The sequence below is a fragment of the Penicillium waksmanii genome (genome assembly GCF_028829765.1).
Source record: "Penicillium waksmanii strain IBT 27052 chromosome Unknown utg000005l:1.0-5232799.0:1.0-5237142.0, whole genome shotgun sequence".
NCBI lineage: Eukaryota > Fungi > Ascomycota > Eurotiomycetes > Eurotiales > Aspergillaceae > Penicillium > Penicillium waksmanii.
In genome coordinates this window covers 131707-147598 of record NW_026643252.1, presented here as the reverse complement: position 1 = coordinate 147598, position 15892 = coordinate 131707, and the positions used below count along the sequence as shown (strand labels likewise).

Sequence of the window (15892 nt, the reverse complement as noted above, 5' to 3'; positions counted from 1 at the left end):
CTACTAGTATATAACTGTGTAAACGGTAAACTCCTACTTGACCAAGGCTAGGTCTGATTGACTCCGAAAATTGCCGGAAACGGCGACAGGCGGGTGATCCGTGCGAAGCTTGTTTCGATGATGTCAAAGTCTTACAGTGACAAGTCAATTTGTACTAGTAAGACTTGAGATTAGATTGAGTAAAATATAGCTCCCTTCCACCCTCCACAGCCCCAGCAATAAATAGCCGAGGTCATCCGCCGGGAAAGCCGGGGTGGAGAGAGTGGGAGGTGGAGAGGCCGTGGACCCCAGTTTGCCCTACGTAACCCCTCGTTCTCCCCGGCGAAGCAGGATAGAAGACTAAAATCTTACATCTACTCTCAATTATTATGATCTCAATTATTATGGAGACCATTGCACCCCCTCCCAAGCTAAGCCATCTGTTTACCCTCCGTTGTGCGGTTGACCCGCCCATGGAAATCGGCAAAGGTCCTTATGGGCGACGTCGATGCGTACCAATTGTGTCAGGCTCAGTAAGCGGGCCACATTTCAAGGGTGAAGTTGTGCCTGGTGGAGCTGATTTCATGTATGTGCGACTTGTCACTGGAATGTGAAATTAATCGCTCATCAATACTATCTATACGAGTATAATAGGCTGGTAGAGGATAATCAGACAACACACGTCAACACGAATTATGTGATCAAGAGCGACGACGGCGCATTCCTTTATATTCGGTAAGTCTATTCTAGTTCTCATAGGAATGGGTTTTAGGGCCATGACGAGCCAGCTTCCATGGAAGATACTGATATCGAGCAGGACCGAAGGCACCCGCGCAGGCCCGCCCGAAGTGCTGCAGGCGCTCATGGAAGGCGGTCCCGTTGATCCCAGCAAGTATTGGTTTCATCTCCACGTGAAGATCGAGACGGGTCATGAGAAATACAAGTGGATGAACGATCGGGTCATCATTGGAAGGGCCACTCGAGCAAAAGGTGAAGTGGCATATGATGCATACTTCTTGGAGAATTCTCCGTGATGAGGAAGACAGCGGGGAGGCATCAACACATTAGTGGTCTATAGACATTAATTAGATATACAAAATCCACCGTCACATCATTGCATATGCAGGCGCTGCAAGAGCAGCTCCGCCAGATTGGCATAACATCCTTGGCTCACGTCCTGCTGAGCTAGAATTTGATCTGCAATCTCGTTGGCCCACATGCATTCACAGTGATTACCGCGCACTTCAAAAAGGCGCTGCCTTAACCACGCCCGCTGGTTTGGGTCTTCGGTTTCAATGATCGCCATCATCAGAGGCCAGTGCAGTCGCCGCAAGGGTCGACTATCGGGGGCAAACTGCTTGTGGAGGATTTCGATAATTCCGTGCGTGGCTTGGCGGTGCATGGGCGTGGGTGGCTTGTCGACAGACAGCAGCCGGCGGTGGAAGAGGATCTGGGAGTAAAATGTACAGACAGCCATATATATTGTGTTGAGTGTACGTCGGGCCGAGACTGCACCGGCGAATTTCGCAGTGATAAAGAGGTCGGAGAATTTCTAATCAATAACAGACGTCAGTTGGCGTTGGCTAGTGGAGATGCGATATTTGGAATGAATGATACTCACATCACGCGTAGCAACGATGTCTTGAAAGAGTGTATCGGCGGATTCCTTGGCAGCCTCAGGATCCACGAGCAACTTCCACGTCCGGTGGCGCATACTAAAGCCGGCATGGAGTAACTCTAAGGCACGATAGTTTTCGATATCATCGAGGACCTCCTGGTCAGGGTACTGCTCACCCCAGAAGCATCGCCCCCAGAGGCGAGCACAGCGATGGAGGTGATCCGGGTGAAGGGCTGGGTTTTTTGATTCCAGAACATAATCATTGAGGGATTCGGTTAAGCCCATGGGGCGAGAGCTCGCATCGATATATCTAGGATTGAATTAGTGATCAATACTATCAGAGGCGGACGGAGGCTGCGCACAAGATCCACAAAAGGAATTGTTCTGGGATGAAGGAAAGCTTGGAGACTGTATTGTTGTCTGGAGTTGGAGATCCGGGCTCCGAGGAGAAAAAGACGTCATTGATGTCCTTGAAACGGAAAAGTTGCGGATGCGATTCCAGCAGGGAACGCACCCCGTGGAGATGTAACTGCAGATGTCGCACTGAGTGGCCAAACTGCCATTCGTATGTGACCATGAGAAACATAGTTGCGAAGATGCTTTCCAGCTCTTCCACGGAAACGTTCCGCCGCGGGGTCTCGAGAAGTTGCCGGAACTCCTTGACAGCGAGGCTATAGTGGTAACGTCCGTGATCTTCCGCGGTGGGACGACCGGGAGATCTGACCACCAAGCCATCACGATGCATGTCACTTGCGGAAAGGGCCAGGATCATGCGCATGATGACTTTGTTAGTAGCGGCGGGACCTTCGTAGAGATAACAGAAGCTGCTCCAATTCCATCCTTTCATATAATAGTAGACGATGGACGAGGAAGGGAAGTATTGGAAGTATTTATGGTCGTGTTCGGTGAGGGTTAAGGAATTGGCGCAGGCGATCTTGTTGGTGTTTAGCGGTGGGTAGAGGGGAGTCGAGATTCGCGCCGGGGCGGCAGGTGGAAAGAAGGCTGGTAAATGGGGGGCGACATCCAGCGTCACCGGGTCCCCAGGCCAGGAGACTGGCGAGAGGCCATTGGGTAAGGTATTTGGCCGGAGATCAAGATCAAGATCGAGATCGAGGTCGAGGTCGAGGTCGAGGTCGAGGTCGGTAAGATCACCAGCATCCGAGGTTGGCCAGGGAGCTTCTAATGAAATATCGCCGGTGGTCGGAGCGGGTTGGAGATGGCGGATTTGGGCACTGCGACCGCGTTTGACGGGGACCCCCCCATTCGCAACTGAGTCGCAGGTTGAGGCAGCGCTTGCAAATGGGTTGCTCTTCGCCACATTTTACCTTCCGTCGGCGACAGGTACTGCAGCCTACGAGTAAGAAGAGATTGTTAGAATTGATAGATCAGATCAAATCAGAGCGGAGGGGGAGGGGGAGGGGGAGATCAAGTCAAAATCGGGACTAAAGCCGCATGGGGGATGCAGATGCGAGAACGAACCATTCTTCGAGCGCGGCGCGTTGCGACCGGACATGAATATACAATCCCCCGCCACGTCGAAAAGGCAAGAGCCGGCCGCATGAATGGTAGGGGGAGGGGGGGGAGAGGAGAGGAGGAGGGGGGGAGGTCGAGATATCGAGTATTGAAGGTGAGTTGGAGTGTGGAGAAGAGAAGTGAGGTCAGTGAGGGTTTACGGTAGTCACGGCAGTCAAGGCAGTCGCAGTCACGGGCTCCGAGTGAATCTGCAGTGGTTGAATCATCAAAGGAAGGTGCGGCGGGTGGCCTCAGGCACGACGGCAGTTGCGACTGACGTGCGGAGAAGAACAAATGCCGAAGTATAGCCGAAGTATAAACTGCATAGCAGGATGGCAGTATATATAGTATGGTATAGTATAGGGTGTAGGGTATAGGGTATGGGGTATAGAGTATAGAGTATAGTATAGTAAGTACAGAGTATATTCATATGAGTCTACCTCTCTATCTCCTCCCTCCACTGCTGATGCGCCCTCGCAAACAATCCATCATTGTTAACCATCTCCCACCCGATCAGCGCCAGCGACTTCCCCACCACAATAGCCTCCGCATGTGCCTCATCAGTCCCAGCAGAGGCCGCAAAGGATGGATGATGAGGGAATGTATTCTCCGGTGTTGGAATCCCAAACATCGTATGCAATGTGGGTGTCACATAGCTAACATTGCCTATTACACAATCACAAAATCACCCCAGTTAGCATACGAGTAGTAAGTAGTCGGAATACCCAACGATCAATTGATCCACAACATAAAACACATACCAATATCAGAAGACGCCGTTAGCACCTTATCATGCCGTTTCAGCACCTTGCGACCGTACTGACCCATGTGCGCCTGATATCGTTCGCACAGAGTATCGTTCAATCGCACATCGGTATAGAGTTCCTCCCTGCATGCCACGCTCCCGTTAGTCATCGCCTCGGTATTGCATCAATGTCATCTCGATATCACCTACTCTTTAATCTGAACTTCACAACCGGTAGCCAAAGCCCCGGCTTGAATACAGTTGCGCACTTTGGACACCAAACTGTTCAATCCCGTGAGTGAAGGACTTCGAACTTGCCAGATCGCTTCAGTGTGTTCGGGGATCACATTCGCCACCTTGGGAACACCGGTGAAGGCACAGTGAATCCGTTGTTCGGGAAGAATCTGCTGGCGTAATACCGACACATTGTTATATGCAGAGACAAGGGCATCGAGGGCATTGATGCCATCCCACGGGTTACCTCCGGCGTGAGCGCTCTTGCCGGTGAACTCGCAGGTGATCTTTTTACGTGCATTCATCAGGGTTCCTGCAATTCCCTCGGCATCTCCTTGATCTGCAAATAGCTTTTTCGGTCCAGAGTGACTGCATTTCTTCGACGTTAGAGATTTAGGCTCAGAACTAGGGTAGGTGCAACACCTACGCCATGAGGGAAATATCCACGCCCTTGTAAGCCCCGGCCTCGATTAGGTCAGCCTTGCCTCCGCCATTTTCTTCGGCAGGAGTTCCGAGCAATTGTGTCCGGCCGGGGATGCCATACTTTTTCAACACAAAGGAAAGGGCAAGGAAGGCAGCGATACTGCTAGTGGCGATGAGATTGTGACCGCAGGCGTGACCGATGTCAGGGAGGGCATCATATTCCGCGTTGAAGTTGATCAATCTTCCACCCGAGCCACTTAGAGCTTCGAAAGAAGTGTCAATACCATAGGCATGACGGGTCACTGCAAATCCCTGCTTCTCGAGGAAATCGCAGATTGTATCATGGGCGCGATGTTCATTGAATGCTAGTTCAGGGTTCGACCAGATCTAAGGAACGATCACCTGTCAGATGTTGTATAATCTTAAAGTTGGATTGGTATGCAGTTTCTTTAGAAAGAAAAAAAAGGCAAGTCCGAGATTGGAAAAACCGCCACTTACCTCGTGATTGACTTTGCGCAGAGAATCATGCAATTCCTCGAGGGATAGGTCTACGGACGCCCGAACGTCATCAATGCCTATAGCTGAAATAGTCATTCTAGGATATTAAATTATATGCCCAGGAATAGTGGGGGAGATGGAAAATTCGCGTGGATATATGAAAAGTGAAAAAGAAAAGAAAAAGGAATGGGGTATGCATGTATGTAATGCAGGAGAGGGGCAGTGAAGAAGCCCCTCCGTGGCGTCACATCCGAGCATTCGTCCAAGCGTGAGACAAACACATCCCCACTGTTTGCCGATGCCCAAGTTATCGCTGATAGTCGATAATATCAGTGTGTTGATAGCAAGGAGCGGAATAAGATCCTTGATTTTCCGGCTTTGGCGAGCTGATCAGTCATCCATAAGAGGCGCAGGCGCCGCGGTCGGCAACGTGGTGGGAGTGGCGGATCTTCCCCGCGGAGTAAATCTGTGGGGTAAAGACTAAATATGTACAGCGAACCCCTGGTGACGACGGAGTTGCTAATCACGCCAAGTAAACATCAAAGATTATCCATGCGAATGGCGATGTAGGAATAGACAAGTGGGTTGCCGACCTGAGGAGACCGGGACTAATTGCCGACGCTGTTCGCGTATTGGTGGAACAGCCGAGAAGAAGTCCTAATCTCGGGTCCCCAGGTCCAGCCGATATCGAGTCTGGGGCAAAAATGTGATAATAAGCATAGACTGATACAGAAAGGATGCTGTGGACGGCACTTGTTTGCGCCTAGAGTCACTGGTGATTGCCGATTTGCTGCCCGTCTAGAGTGCTCTAATTATCTGGTGGCGCTCATCATTATCATATCGAAACTGACCTCGGACGATACAGAAGGCTGCCCGTATTTGCCAAGCGACTGCGGCGGCCCAGACATGATAACCAAAGCTGTATCTGATATTCGTCAGTTCCTGTCGCCACCAAGCCATGAGGGGTTTGGCGTGCGAATAAATCACTAATCGTTCTGTGAGTTTATAACCCCGGCTTGACCACACAATGGAAGAATTTGAATCAGTCTATATATACACAAATTAATCTCTTTTGCGGGGTGACCAGTGCTCTGCCAACTTCCATTCCCAATCCTATTCTTCTCTTGTTGGCATCCACCCCCTAAACACTTGTTGACCTACCATCCATCCAGTTTCATCCATCCAAAATGGAGAAAAAGGATATGCCCTCAGATCAGGATACACCGGGTCTTGACATGGTGAAGATGGGATCTACCCCTGCCGCTCGTGATGTCGACTTTGGCCAAGTCCTAGAGACCACATCCACACCAGCGCTTGAGAGAAAGGTCCTGTGGAAATTAGATCTATAGTGAGTCACGTGGACCATCCATACATTTTCTCTCTAACATATTTCTTCCAGCTTGATTCCGTTAATGGGATTCTGTTACATGCTACAATATATGGATAAGTTGGCTTTAAGTCAAGCGACATTATTTAATTTGACAGAAGACCTGGTATTCATCCTTCCTTTGTTCTTAATGTTTTGCTTTTTGACATGAGACTAATATTGCCTGTTTGAGCGATAGAACCTCCAAGGTACTGAATACAACTGGTCCTCCGCTATCTTCTACTTTGGCTATTTTGCCTGGAGCTGGCCGAGTAGCTACCTCATCGTCCGGCTGCCTTTAGGCAAATATTTGGGGATGGCCGTTCTTGTATGGGGTGGTGTCTTGATGTGCCACGCTGCATGCACCAATGCCGCCGGGCTCATGGCCGCGCGTTTCTTCCTTGGTGTTGGAGAGGCATCAATTGCCCCTGGATTTGCCTTGATTACTGGCATGTTCTACAAGCGAGAAGAGCAACCTGCCCGACAAGCTGCATGGTTCATTGGAAATTCAATCGCCACAGTAATCGGAGGTCTCGTCGCTTATGGTATTGGATTGATCCATAACAACACAGTCAATAACTGGCAGCTACTCTTCCTGATTCTCGGTGCGATTACTTCCGGGTATGGATTCGTCCTCATTGCTTTCCTGCCTGATTCGCCTGCCAAAAGCATTTTCCTCAACAAGACCGAGAAAGCGGTTGCGATACAGCGTACCCTTAGCAACAAGACTGGCGTTCTGGACACAGGCAAGTTCAGATGGGGCCAAGTGTGGATGGCCGTCAAGGACCCTCAAACATGGCTCCTGGTCTTGTATACGCTCTGCGTAAACTTCTGCAATGGGGGCATAACCAGTTTCTCCTCCATCATCATAAATGGATTCGGGTTCTCAAAACTTCAATCCCTTCTGATCCAGATGCCAATCGGTGCAGCACAGCTAGTCTTTCTCGTTCTTACCTCTGGATTCGCCACAGTGGTTCGCCAGACCCGTATTTTCATGATGATTCTCAACACAACTGTTTCGATGATCGGCATGATTCTCATCTGGAAATTGGGGGCAGACAACCAGGCAGGCAAAATGACAGGACTTTGCTTGGGTGCCGTTTTTGCCGCAAATATCCCTTTGTCGCTTAGCCTCATCAGTTCGAACGTGGCTGGATTTACCAAAAAGAGCACCGTCAGCGCCTTGATGTTCGCAGCATACTGTATTGGCAATATCGTCGGCCCTCAATTCTTCCTTCCCAAAGAAAAGCCGGTTTACGCGGTAAGTTGTCACCTTTAATGTTTTTGCTCTCACTCGCGCTAATAAATAATAGACCGGAATTAAAGCTGCCATGTCTGGCCTCATCTTCGGAATATTCTTTCTTATTTGTTTGTATGTATACTACGTATACGAGAACAATCGACGAGACAGAGCCTACGGCTCGGCGACAGAGTTGACCGAAAGAGAGGAACTACAGGACGAATTCTCCAACAAGACAGATCATGAGATAGAAAGTTTCAGATATGTACTCTGATTAGCCAGAAGGGGACTTAGTGATTTCGCTGTATATATGATAATGAAGAGAGCCCAACTATGTTTGCTTTGCCTTTCCTCTCTTGTATCGCGTACCATGGCAGACAAGTAAGTACTTGGAAAAAAAGTCTTCCGCGAAATCATCAAATGCCTCGTATGCGGCACCTAGCTGGTAGGCTGCCGCAATTCCTGAAATGCAGGCAATTTCATGCATATTCTGTAATTAATTGTTAGCAGAATACAGGAAGCGCATTGTGATTGTGCAGTACTCACCACCATGGTCCAGCTACCAGCATACAAAGTCCGATTATGCCCGTTGATAAACATCATACCGGGCACAACTCGTAGATAATGCTGCCAGCGGTGACCAAACTGATGCCACCATTTTCGCGCAATAATCTTGGATGGCTCAATCTCATTCCATGTCCACAGATTCTTTTGTTGATCGTTGAGATAAATGGTCTGAAAGATATGCTTGTCCAGGGGTGATGGTGGGAGACCTTCTCCCAATCGTTCACGAAACTGGTGCTGGTAATTCGTACAGTCAAAGCCCATCTCAATCTTATCGGGGTCCGACACAAACGAGTGAGTAAAATACATCGGTCGGAACCCCAGCCACCCGTCCTTTTGGCAAACAGGCTGCTGCTCGGCAAATGAAATCTGATCCTCTCGTTTCTTGGTCGAGGGCTGTGCACACAGGGCCAGATCATACTGGGCTTCAAAAATAGATTGAAAATAATTCGCGTCAGAATGGGTGATGGTGATATCGTTGAAAAATTTCACCCCTCCTAGAACGTACTTTTCGCGCCAGGTCGCGTGGCGATCCAAGAGCTTCTTTGCTTCGTCAGCCGGGCAGCAAAATACCAATTCATCGAATATTTCGGTCGGGTTATCTCCTTGCGAGGAGAAAGAAGTATTTTCTGACTTTGTTTGAATCACAACGCCTTTCTTGCCCCTTTCCAATATTGCGACCGAGGTGTTCAAGCGGATGTCAATCCCTTTAAAGCGCAGGTCTGCCGCCCAATCGCCATAAAAGTTGCCCAGGTTTGGAAACGTATACATAAGTGGAAGATTGGGAAGAAGAGTATCAGAGTCGTAATCCCATAGTCTCATCTGCGGGTCATCGAAGAGACGCTCGAGTAGTACACTCGACACATTTGGTGTCTGGTTCCCCGTGCCGAGAAATAATGCCAGTAAAGGTAGGACCATTTTGTTGCTGAAGTCATTACTAAAGCGAAATAGCTTGAGAATTGTCTTGACTGGCATGATACCAAGCAGGGGCATCAAGTATTTGATGAATTCCAGGACATGGCCCAGCTTCTTGATCTCCCGCGAGTGATGGTCGATCAAGGCGCTCGGGAATACGTTGGTCCAAAAGTTGTTGCGTCCCTTACCAAAGGATACCTGCAGCTTAACCGGCTGTGGTTCGTAACCGTAGCTTCGAAAAAATCGAAATGTATGTCGAAAAATCGCCGAGCCACCCTGAACACCGTCGTTCAACCAGCTGGCACCATGTTGGGACTCATCCAGGGCAATCGAAGTTGCTTGACCACCCGTGTGAGAATCAGTGTCAATGATCGTCACATCAAAAAGATCTGGGTGGTTGGCCAAAGTAGACGCGCAGGACTAGAGTATGTTGTTAGCATCGACTGGAGATTTAATGTGGTCGAGGATAGTCACCATCCCGGCAGCACCAGCCCCAATGATCAACACTTTCTTCTTGCCTGTCATCATTAATAGGATTATATTATGAATTGAAAGATATCGTCAGACGTAAATTGAGTCTTTCTGAGAAATATTTTCGGTGTTTAGCAGAAAGGAAAAAAAAGCAGGGCGAGGCGGTGGTGATGTCAGGCCGGCGCATTCCTGACGATGCGCCAATCAACGAGCGGAACCGAGTTAGGGCTGGGTTGGCCTGATAAAGATGACCAAGGGGAGATACAAAGGCTGGGGGCAAATGGAAATAGTAGGATAAAATGGCTTCATAATCAACAGTGTCGAGTCTCAAAATAGAAAAAGAACCGATAGCGAGGGTTTGTGGGAAAAGAGATTGATCATGATCGTGCTGATCGATCGCATGGCATACCACAGCACGGTGCACCTTCATCCGAGTAGGAACTTCAGAAGTCTGGCTACGGCTACTGCTAAAAAGAATGAGACAGAATCTCTGAAAAAATAAAATCAAAGAAACGCATACGGGCGCATGAGATTCAAGTTTGAGGGTAAAATCACAGGCAGAACATGATAGGCATGATATGTACACGGAACAATTGTTGTTCAACCCCAATGTTATTCCATGGAATGACTCACCTGGTCAAAGAGAAGAGGAATAAGTAATGACAACTATTCCTTCCCCGTTTCTTTCCTCCTTCCCGTCGACTCGTTTGGCAAGGGCTTGCGAGCCCAGACTCGTCGTCTGTTTGTATCAGTCATAGCTCGTAGAATTTTACATACTTCATTCGATGGTGTGGTCACTTACGCGCGCTGGTAGGCATGATAGCGGGGCATCCTGAGCTCTTTGCGCATATTGGCCACATAGACCTGAACTTCTTCCTTGGTCCACGGGGCGGGCGATCCAAACTTGGTGAGGAGCCACATGCACCAGCCCTCCATACCGGAAAGCCAATGCTGAGCGTTCACGGTGCCAGCCTCCTTGTATTTCTTGTCGCGTGGCCAGGGCCCAATGGGCCATTTGTAATCCTTCTCCTGAATATCGACAAATCCAGCCTTGCGAATTGAGTCGGTCATTTTGTCAATGGCATCCAGATCGCGACCACTCTTCTTCGCAGCCTCCCTGGTGTTGATACCCCATGAATGAAGGATGCTGCCCTCAGGGATGCTCCCATCGTCAGTTGTAATGACGGGACTAGCCTCTACCTGCTCAATCCAAGCACCGGGACGCAGGTTGCTATAGTTAAGATCTGAATTAGCATCGCGATGGCTCAATGACCCGGACATGTATTGATCGAGAAATACCTACTCGTAGCACCGCTTGTAAATCTGATCCCATTCCGAATCGCTGAAGGAGCCAATCATGATTCGCATGTAGATCAGATCAAATGGTTCACGCCAAGTCCAGGGCTGTAGAGCATCGTCAACTTCCAGAACGCAGTTAGGGGGCATCCACGCAACAGGCGGTGGGAAAAGATCGACTCCGCGAACGGTTGCTGGATGACTCGATATTTAGTGGGGAGATACTGAAGACCCACAGGGTAGTATATTTCACTCACCGTCTGGAAACATGTCGGCTACATCGCTGTTATTGTCATCAGCAAAAGTGCGCAATTACGCAGGGTTGTGATTTTCGCAGGAAAACCTACACGGCCCAGACACCTTTGCCAGTGCCAAGATCGAGAATGTGCTTCGGATTTTTGACGATAGGCGACCGAAAGAGAGGGTTATCCCTCTCCGAGTCGAGGACGAGGGTGAGTAAGTGGCTGTGACCAATTTTAGCAAAATATTCGGTGATCGCCTATCAATTGTGATGGCGGATAACCGTACCCAGCCTCGTAGGTCTCGAACATTTGATCGTCGGATGGTAGGCTGCAAGATTCTTTGTCAGGGACCGAAAGCAAAGAAAGAAAGGAAGAGAGGAGGTGGGTGATGGGCGCTGAATTTGCAGATGCGTACATGTATTCCTCACTACGAAGCGATTGATACCTGGTCGATCGCTCGGATTAGCCTGAATCATCCAACTTGAGGATAGTGGGCATTTGCTTTGCAAAACTTACCGACGACCATTTTCTAGCAGCCCACGATAGATTGAAGAGCCGATGGAAGTGGTTTCCCTAAAAGAGTTAGTCCGGTTGTGATAGATCTACTCCAATAGCCCCGGGAGAGGATGCACGGGGTGCACAGAGACGCACGACTGCCAATCATCTGGGTAGGAGTTGTCATCATTTTCATATAGGTCCGGATCCTACAAGCTTGGTTAGGAACTTGGTTGATGTAGCGACTGGAGATCTAGGGGGGGGGACGCACGACGGCAATGAGTTGGTCGGTCATGGTAGTTGTTGGTCTCCCAAAAAACCCAGGGCTGTAGAGTTTTAAAAGGAAGAGAAAAGAGGAGGAATAATGACAGAATTGAAGCGAATAATCCCCGCCTGGGCATGGCCTGTTGGAAGTGCTGGATTCAGTTTAGCAGCGGTGGAGATGTATCTCTATTGGGGATTAGCGCAGTCGCAGGATTGCAGTCGCAGGGCACTAGCAGGGCCATAGATGCATGTGTCTCTATTAGTCTGGAGGACGCGGCCATGAAAGGGGTTGGCGGTCGGAGAAAAGTCAATCAAAGCATTAAAATGGCAAAGAAAGTCCAGCAGGTGATGGTTCACGGTATGCACGCGCGGTGTAGCCCTGCAGTTCTACATCCAGTTGAGGAGACGATAAAGTTTTATGTTCGACCTTACTAGGTTTCATTCGAACTGGCCGTTACGGTGGATCCGGGAGGATCACTTGAAATCCATCGATTCCTTTTAGTGGAATCAATTCTACTAGTCCGTTAGCCCTGGAGGGAGTTCCTTTCTAGGTAGCTTCGATTACTATAGTTTGATAGCGGATAATATTCTTCAGGGAGCTGATAAGTTTGCATACCTTCTGGGTCGTAATCCAACCCGCTAGATCAGATAGCGTAAAGGCTTCGCCGCTTTAAGTTCGTTTCCGATTCTCGTTTAGCAAGCTAGTCGTATTAATAATCGTTTGAGCTTAGTGGTCGTCCCCTACAGCACTAGCAATAGTTTCTTAGGTATTTATAGGATAGGGCTTAGGCTCTCCCATAGGTAGGTCCGTAATCAATCTTCAATTAGCTTCCGCTTAGTACACAACGCCACAGATCTATATCACAATAGTATCAACCACATTATATTCTAGCCTCGAAATCTAATCATCTTATATCTGTGTAATACAGTCAGTTCTCGTGATACATTAGTATCTTATACGAAGGTATTCAGACTATACAATACTAGTAGCAGAATCTTTTCAAAATCACACATTATATATCCACAAATAAGATTAAACAATCCCCCTCTCACAAAATGCATAATCGCTTTATACCTCCTGAGAAATATAAAACTAAAACTAAGTATACACTACAGAACACTCCTTTGCCAATTATTAACAAAAAAGCCTTTAAGGTCTAGTTTATTCCTCACCTACTTCTACCTCTCAAACATCAAATATATATTCCCCCTTTGCCTCCCCTTCCTAATTAATTATTCCCAATGTACCTTTACCTTACTGCCACCAAGAGTTCCCTTTAATACCTGCTTATGACCCTCTACCATATACTTTATATTTGTGGTGAAGATAAACTTAGAACTATATATATCCTCCTTACACCCTAATATAGCCTATATACGCTTTACAAAATATATTGACGCAGGTCCTGTCTGATAAAGGCGGTGTGATTTGGCGTATTGTGCTGAAGTATTACGAATGAGGCCGAGTGTAATAAGGTAGTCGTCATTGGATAATAGGAAGTAGATAGTACCTGCAAGGGCTAGAAGTTGATTAGTGTCATCGCTGACGGTAAAGACATTAAAGCTGCGGTCAGTAAACACATCGTCGATCACTATGTCTATTATACTATTAACAAGCCATAGAGTCACAGATAGCATAAGCTTAATGATCAGGTCAATACTCCACATAAGGAGGTTGCGAAAATTCTCCTGCAACCACGTCAGGCGGGCGGGGCGTCTAAAGCGAGCGCCCCAGAAAATGGTCCGCACGAGGCCTCTTCCTGGTGGGTTGAATTCAAAGTTAGAGTCGGTGAAGCTGTTGTCCTGCTATTGGGTTATAGTTATTGGGCATCGGAACTTTCAAAAGCGATCCTCAACGGCACTGTGCCGATTGATCGATTGAATGACATGGTATGAATTCCAATCTATGGTTTATTAATGGAGGGCATGTCAGAGATGACAATATTCTATAGGTGACTCGAATCGTGGCAACCTGGTATAAGTTTGGCCAAAATCTCGACTACCCACTTCCTAATCTCTCCACAAATACTCGAAATAAGACTGGACCTATATATCCTGGTGTACTTATCTTCCCAACAGGAGTACTTAATTAAAATGTGAACGTCCAGGCAGATCACAACGTTATTGCTCGTGCTGTGGTACGTGAAGCCATCACTATGCTAAAAAACAATGATAACATTTTACCGCTGAAGACAAACACAACGTTGAAGGTATTTGGTACGGATGCCGGAGCAAACGTTGACGGCATCAACACCTGTCGCGATAATGGATGCAACAAGGGCGTTCTGACTATGGGATAGGGAAGTGGTACCTCTAATCTGCCCTATCTGATCACTCCTCAAGATACGATTAAAAACAAGGCATCTAATGTCAAGTTCTTTATCACCGACGCCTTTCCGGAGCTCGATACTGCGAGCCCGTGTGAAGTGGCTATGGTCTTGATTAATGCCGACTCAGGAGAAAACTATATCACCGTCCAAGGGAACCCAGGTGACAGGACACCCGCTGGTCTCCAGGCTTGGCACAACGGGGATATGCTCGTCCAAGCTGCGGCAGACCACTTCTCGAACATCATTGTTGTCCACACTGTCGGACCGATCCTCTTGGATGAATGGATAGACCTACCATCGGTTAAGGGTGTGCTATTTGCCTATCTCCCTGGCCAAGAAGCTGGCAACTCGCTTATAGATGTACTATTTGGCGACTACAGCCCCAGCGGTCACCTACCATACACGATCCCACGCTCCGAATCAGACTATCCGTCAACCCTCGGTCTTTGAATCATGCTCTAGGCAGAGTCCAAGATACTTACACTGAGGGGCTTTATATTGACTACCGCCACTTTCTTCAGACCAATACAACGCCGCGATACGCCTTCGGCTACGGTCTTTCGTACACAAAATTTGACATCTCCAATGTAACACTCAAGTCAATGTTGCAGTTGTCCGAGTATCCGCCCACGCGTCCTGCCAAGGGTGCCATACCCACATATCCGACAACAATTCCGCCAGCGCCTGAGGTTGCTTGGCCAAGATCCAGCGATTTCTCGCAAATATGGCGCTATATCTACCCATACCTCGATAATCCGTCAGCGGTATTATCAACAGCAGGGTCTTATCAACAGCATCCTACACCTACCCAGCTGGGTACGGCGAGACGCCACAACCTGCGCCTCGCGCTGGAGGATTGGAGGGCGGCAATCCTGCGCTCTGGGTTACAATTTTTATTATTTCCTTAACGGTTTCGAACTCTAGCAGTGTCCCAGGTCGAGCTGTGCCACAAAGCTATATTGAGCTTTCCCCGGAGACGGGGTCAGGTATGCCGAAGCTACAGCTGAGACAATTTGACAAGACAATGATTCTACATGCAGGAGACAATCAAACGCTTGGCCTCAAGATCACTAGAAAAGACGTCAGCTTTTGGGATGTAGATACACAGGATTGGCGGATAGCTGGATCCGGTGAAGGCATCCGCTTCTTGGTTGGATGGAGTGTGCTGGATTTTCAATTTGTCTGTCACGTTGGAGGTTGTTGCCGGGCGGCTTAATCACCTTCAAAAGTTGCGACAACGGTTATTCATATTCTAAAGAGTTGTCAACATCAGCTGTGTGGCCAAGCATTGGTCATCTCTCTCAAGTAGATCTGGCTTCTGTGTTTCGATCACGGTTCGACAGAAAGAGTGAACGTTGTTGTAAACCTTCTACAAAACTGTATCACCGTTCACATGCTATTATAGTAGGACCCCAGCACCTTTTGACTTGGGAGTCAGATGGCTGTAAGGGCTCTTTCAACATGCTAATCTCATGGGAAATTATAGAAATGACGTCTATGCCTCTATTGTGAGTTGTCTCATGCCACTTATCGGCTGTAGCCTTAACGATCCAAAAATGGCGGCTTCTGCCACCGTTTTACGAGTATTGCTAACCAGTCTCGGCCCTGGCATCAGTTTTGTTAATTCCCACGGCCTATGGCTTACCTCCATGTAAGACCTGGGTCCCTGACGCTAGTCTATTGCTGCCTCTCGTTCATCA

At 48.3% G+C, this 15892-nt stretch overlaps 7 protein-coding genes across 7 annotated transcripts; 3 read left to right on the top strand and 4 right to left on the bottom strand.

Moving 5' to 3' along the window:
- Positions 1-368: 368 nt before the first annotated feature.
- Positions 369-1013, top strand: N7481_004968 (DUF3237 domain-containing protein; the record flags this gene model as incomplete). Its single annotated transcript, XM_057264187.1, has 3 exons — positions 369-565; positions 634-714; positions 797-1013. 3 exons carry the CDS (start codon positions 369-371, stop codon positions 1011-1013), a joined length of 495 nt encoding a protein of 164 aa, XP_057121907.1.
- Positions 1014-1090: 77 nt separating this feature from the next.
- N7481_004967 (transcriptional regulator family TF) lies at positions 1091-3110 on the bottom strand (the record flags this gene model as incomplete). The annotated part of the gene is given in 5 exon segments (XM_057264186.1): positions 1091-1531; positions 1601-1907; positions 1960-2906; positions 2923-2948; positions 3077-3110. The coding sequence occupies 5 exon segments, from the start codon at positions 3108-3110 to the stop codon at positions 1091-1093; spliced, it is 1755 nt and encodes a 584-aa protein (XP_057121906.1).
- Positions 3111-3545: 435 nt separating this feature from the next.
- N7481_004966 (M20 family metallopeptidase) lies at positions 3546-5105 on the bottom strand (the record flags this gene model as incomplete). The annotated part of the gene is made up of 5 exons (XM_057264185.1): positions 3546-3775; positions 3871-3998; positions 4065-4457; positions 4516-4898; positions 5010-5105. The coding sequence occupies 5 exons, from the start codon at positions 5103-5105 to the stop codon at positions 3546-3548; spliced, it is 1230 nt and encodes a 409-aa protein (XP_057121905.1).
- Positions 5106-6196: 1091 nt separating this feature from the next.
- Positions 6197-7889, top strand: N7481_004965 (uncharacterized protein; the record flags this gene model as incomplete). Its single annotated transcript, XM_057264184.1, has 4 exons — positions 6197-6357; positions 6409-6502; positions 6575-7636; positions 7689-7889. 4 exons carry the CDS (start codon positions 6197-6199, stop codon positions 7887-7889), a joined length of 1518 nt encoding a protein of 505 aa, XP_057121904.1.
- Positions 7890-7946: 57 nt separating this feature from the next.
- N7481_004964 (putative flavin-containing amine oxidasedehydrogenase) lies at positions 7947-9619 on the bottom strand (the record flags this gene model as incomplete). The annotated part of the gene is made up of 3 exons (XM_057264183.1): positions 7947-8105; positions 8162-9514; positions 9569-9619. The coding sequence occupies 3 exons, from the start codon at positions 9617-9619 to the stop codon at positions 7947-7949; spliced, it is 1563 nt and encodes a 520-aa protein (XP_057121903.1).
- A 612-nt stretch (positions 9620-10231) lies between these two features.
- N7481_004963 (class I SAM-dependent methyltransferase) lies at positions 10232-11893 on the bottom strand (the record flags this gene model as incomplete). The annotated part of the gene is made up of 9 exons (XM_057264182.1): positions 10232-10304; positions 10368-10796; positions 10869-11055; positions 11119-11144; positions 11209-11325; positions 11390-11548; positions 11620-11676; positions 11755-11807; positions 11870-11893. The coding sequence occupies 9 exons, from the start codon at positions 11891-11893 to the stop codon at positions 10232-10234; spliced, it is 1125 nt and encodes a 374-aa protein (XP_057121902.1).
- A 1707-nt stretch (positions 11894-13600) lies between these two features.
- N7481_004962 (glycoside hydrolase family 3 protein) lies at positions 13601-14642 on the top strand (the record flags this gene model as incomplete). The annotated part of the gene is made up of 5 exons (XM_057264181.1): positions 13601-13629; positions 13683-13752; positions 13815-13922; positions 13971-14000; positions 14163-14642. The coding sequence occupies 5 exons, from the start codon at positions 13601-13603 to the stop codon at positions 14640-14642; spliced, it is 717 nt and encodes a 238-aa protein (XP_057121901.1).
- Between the last annotated feature and the right edge of the window lie 1250 nt (positions 14643-15892).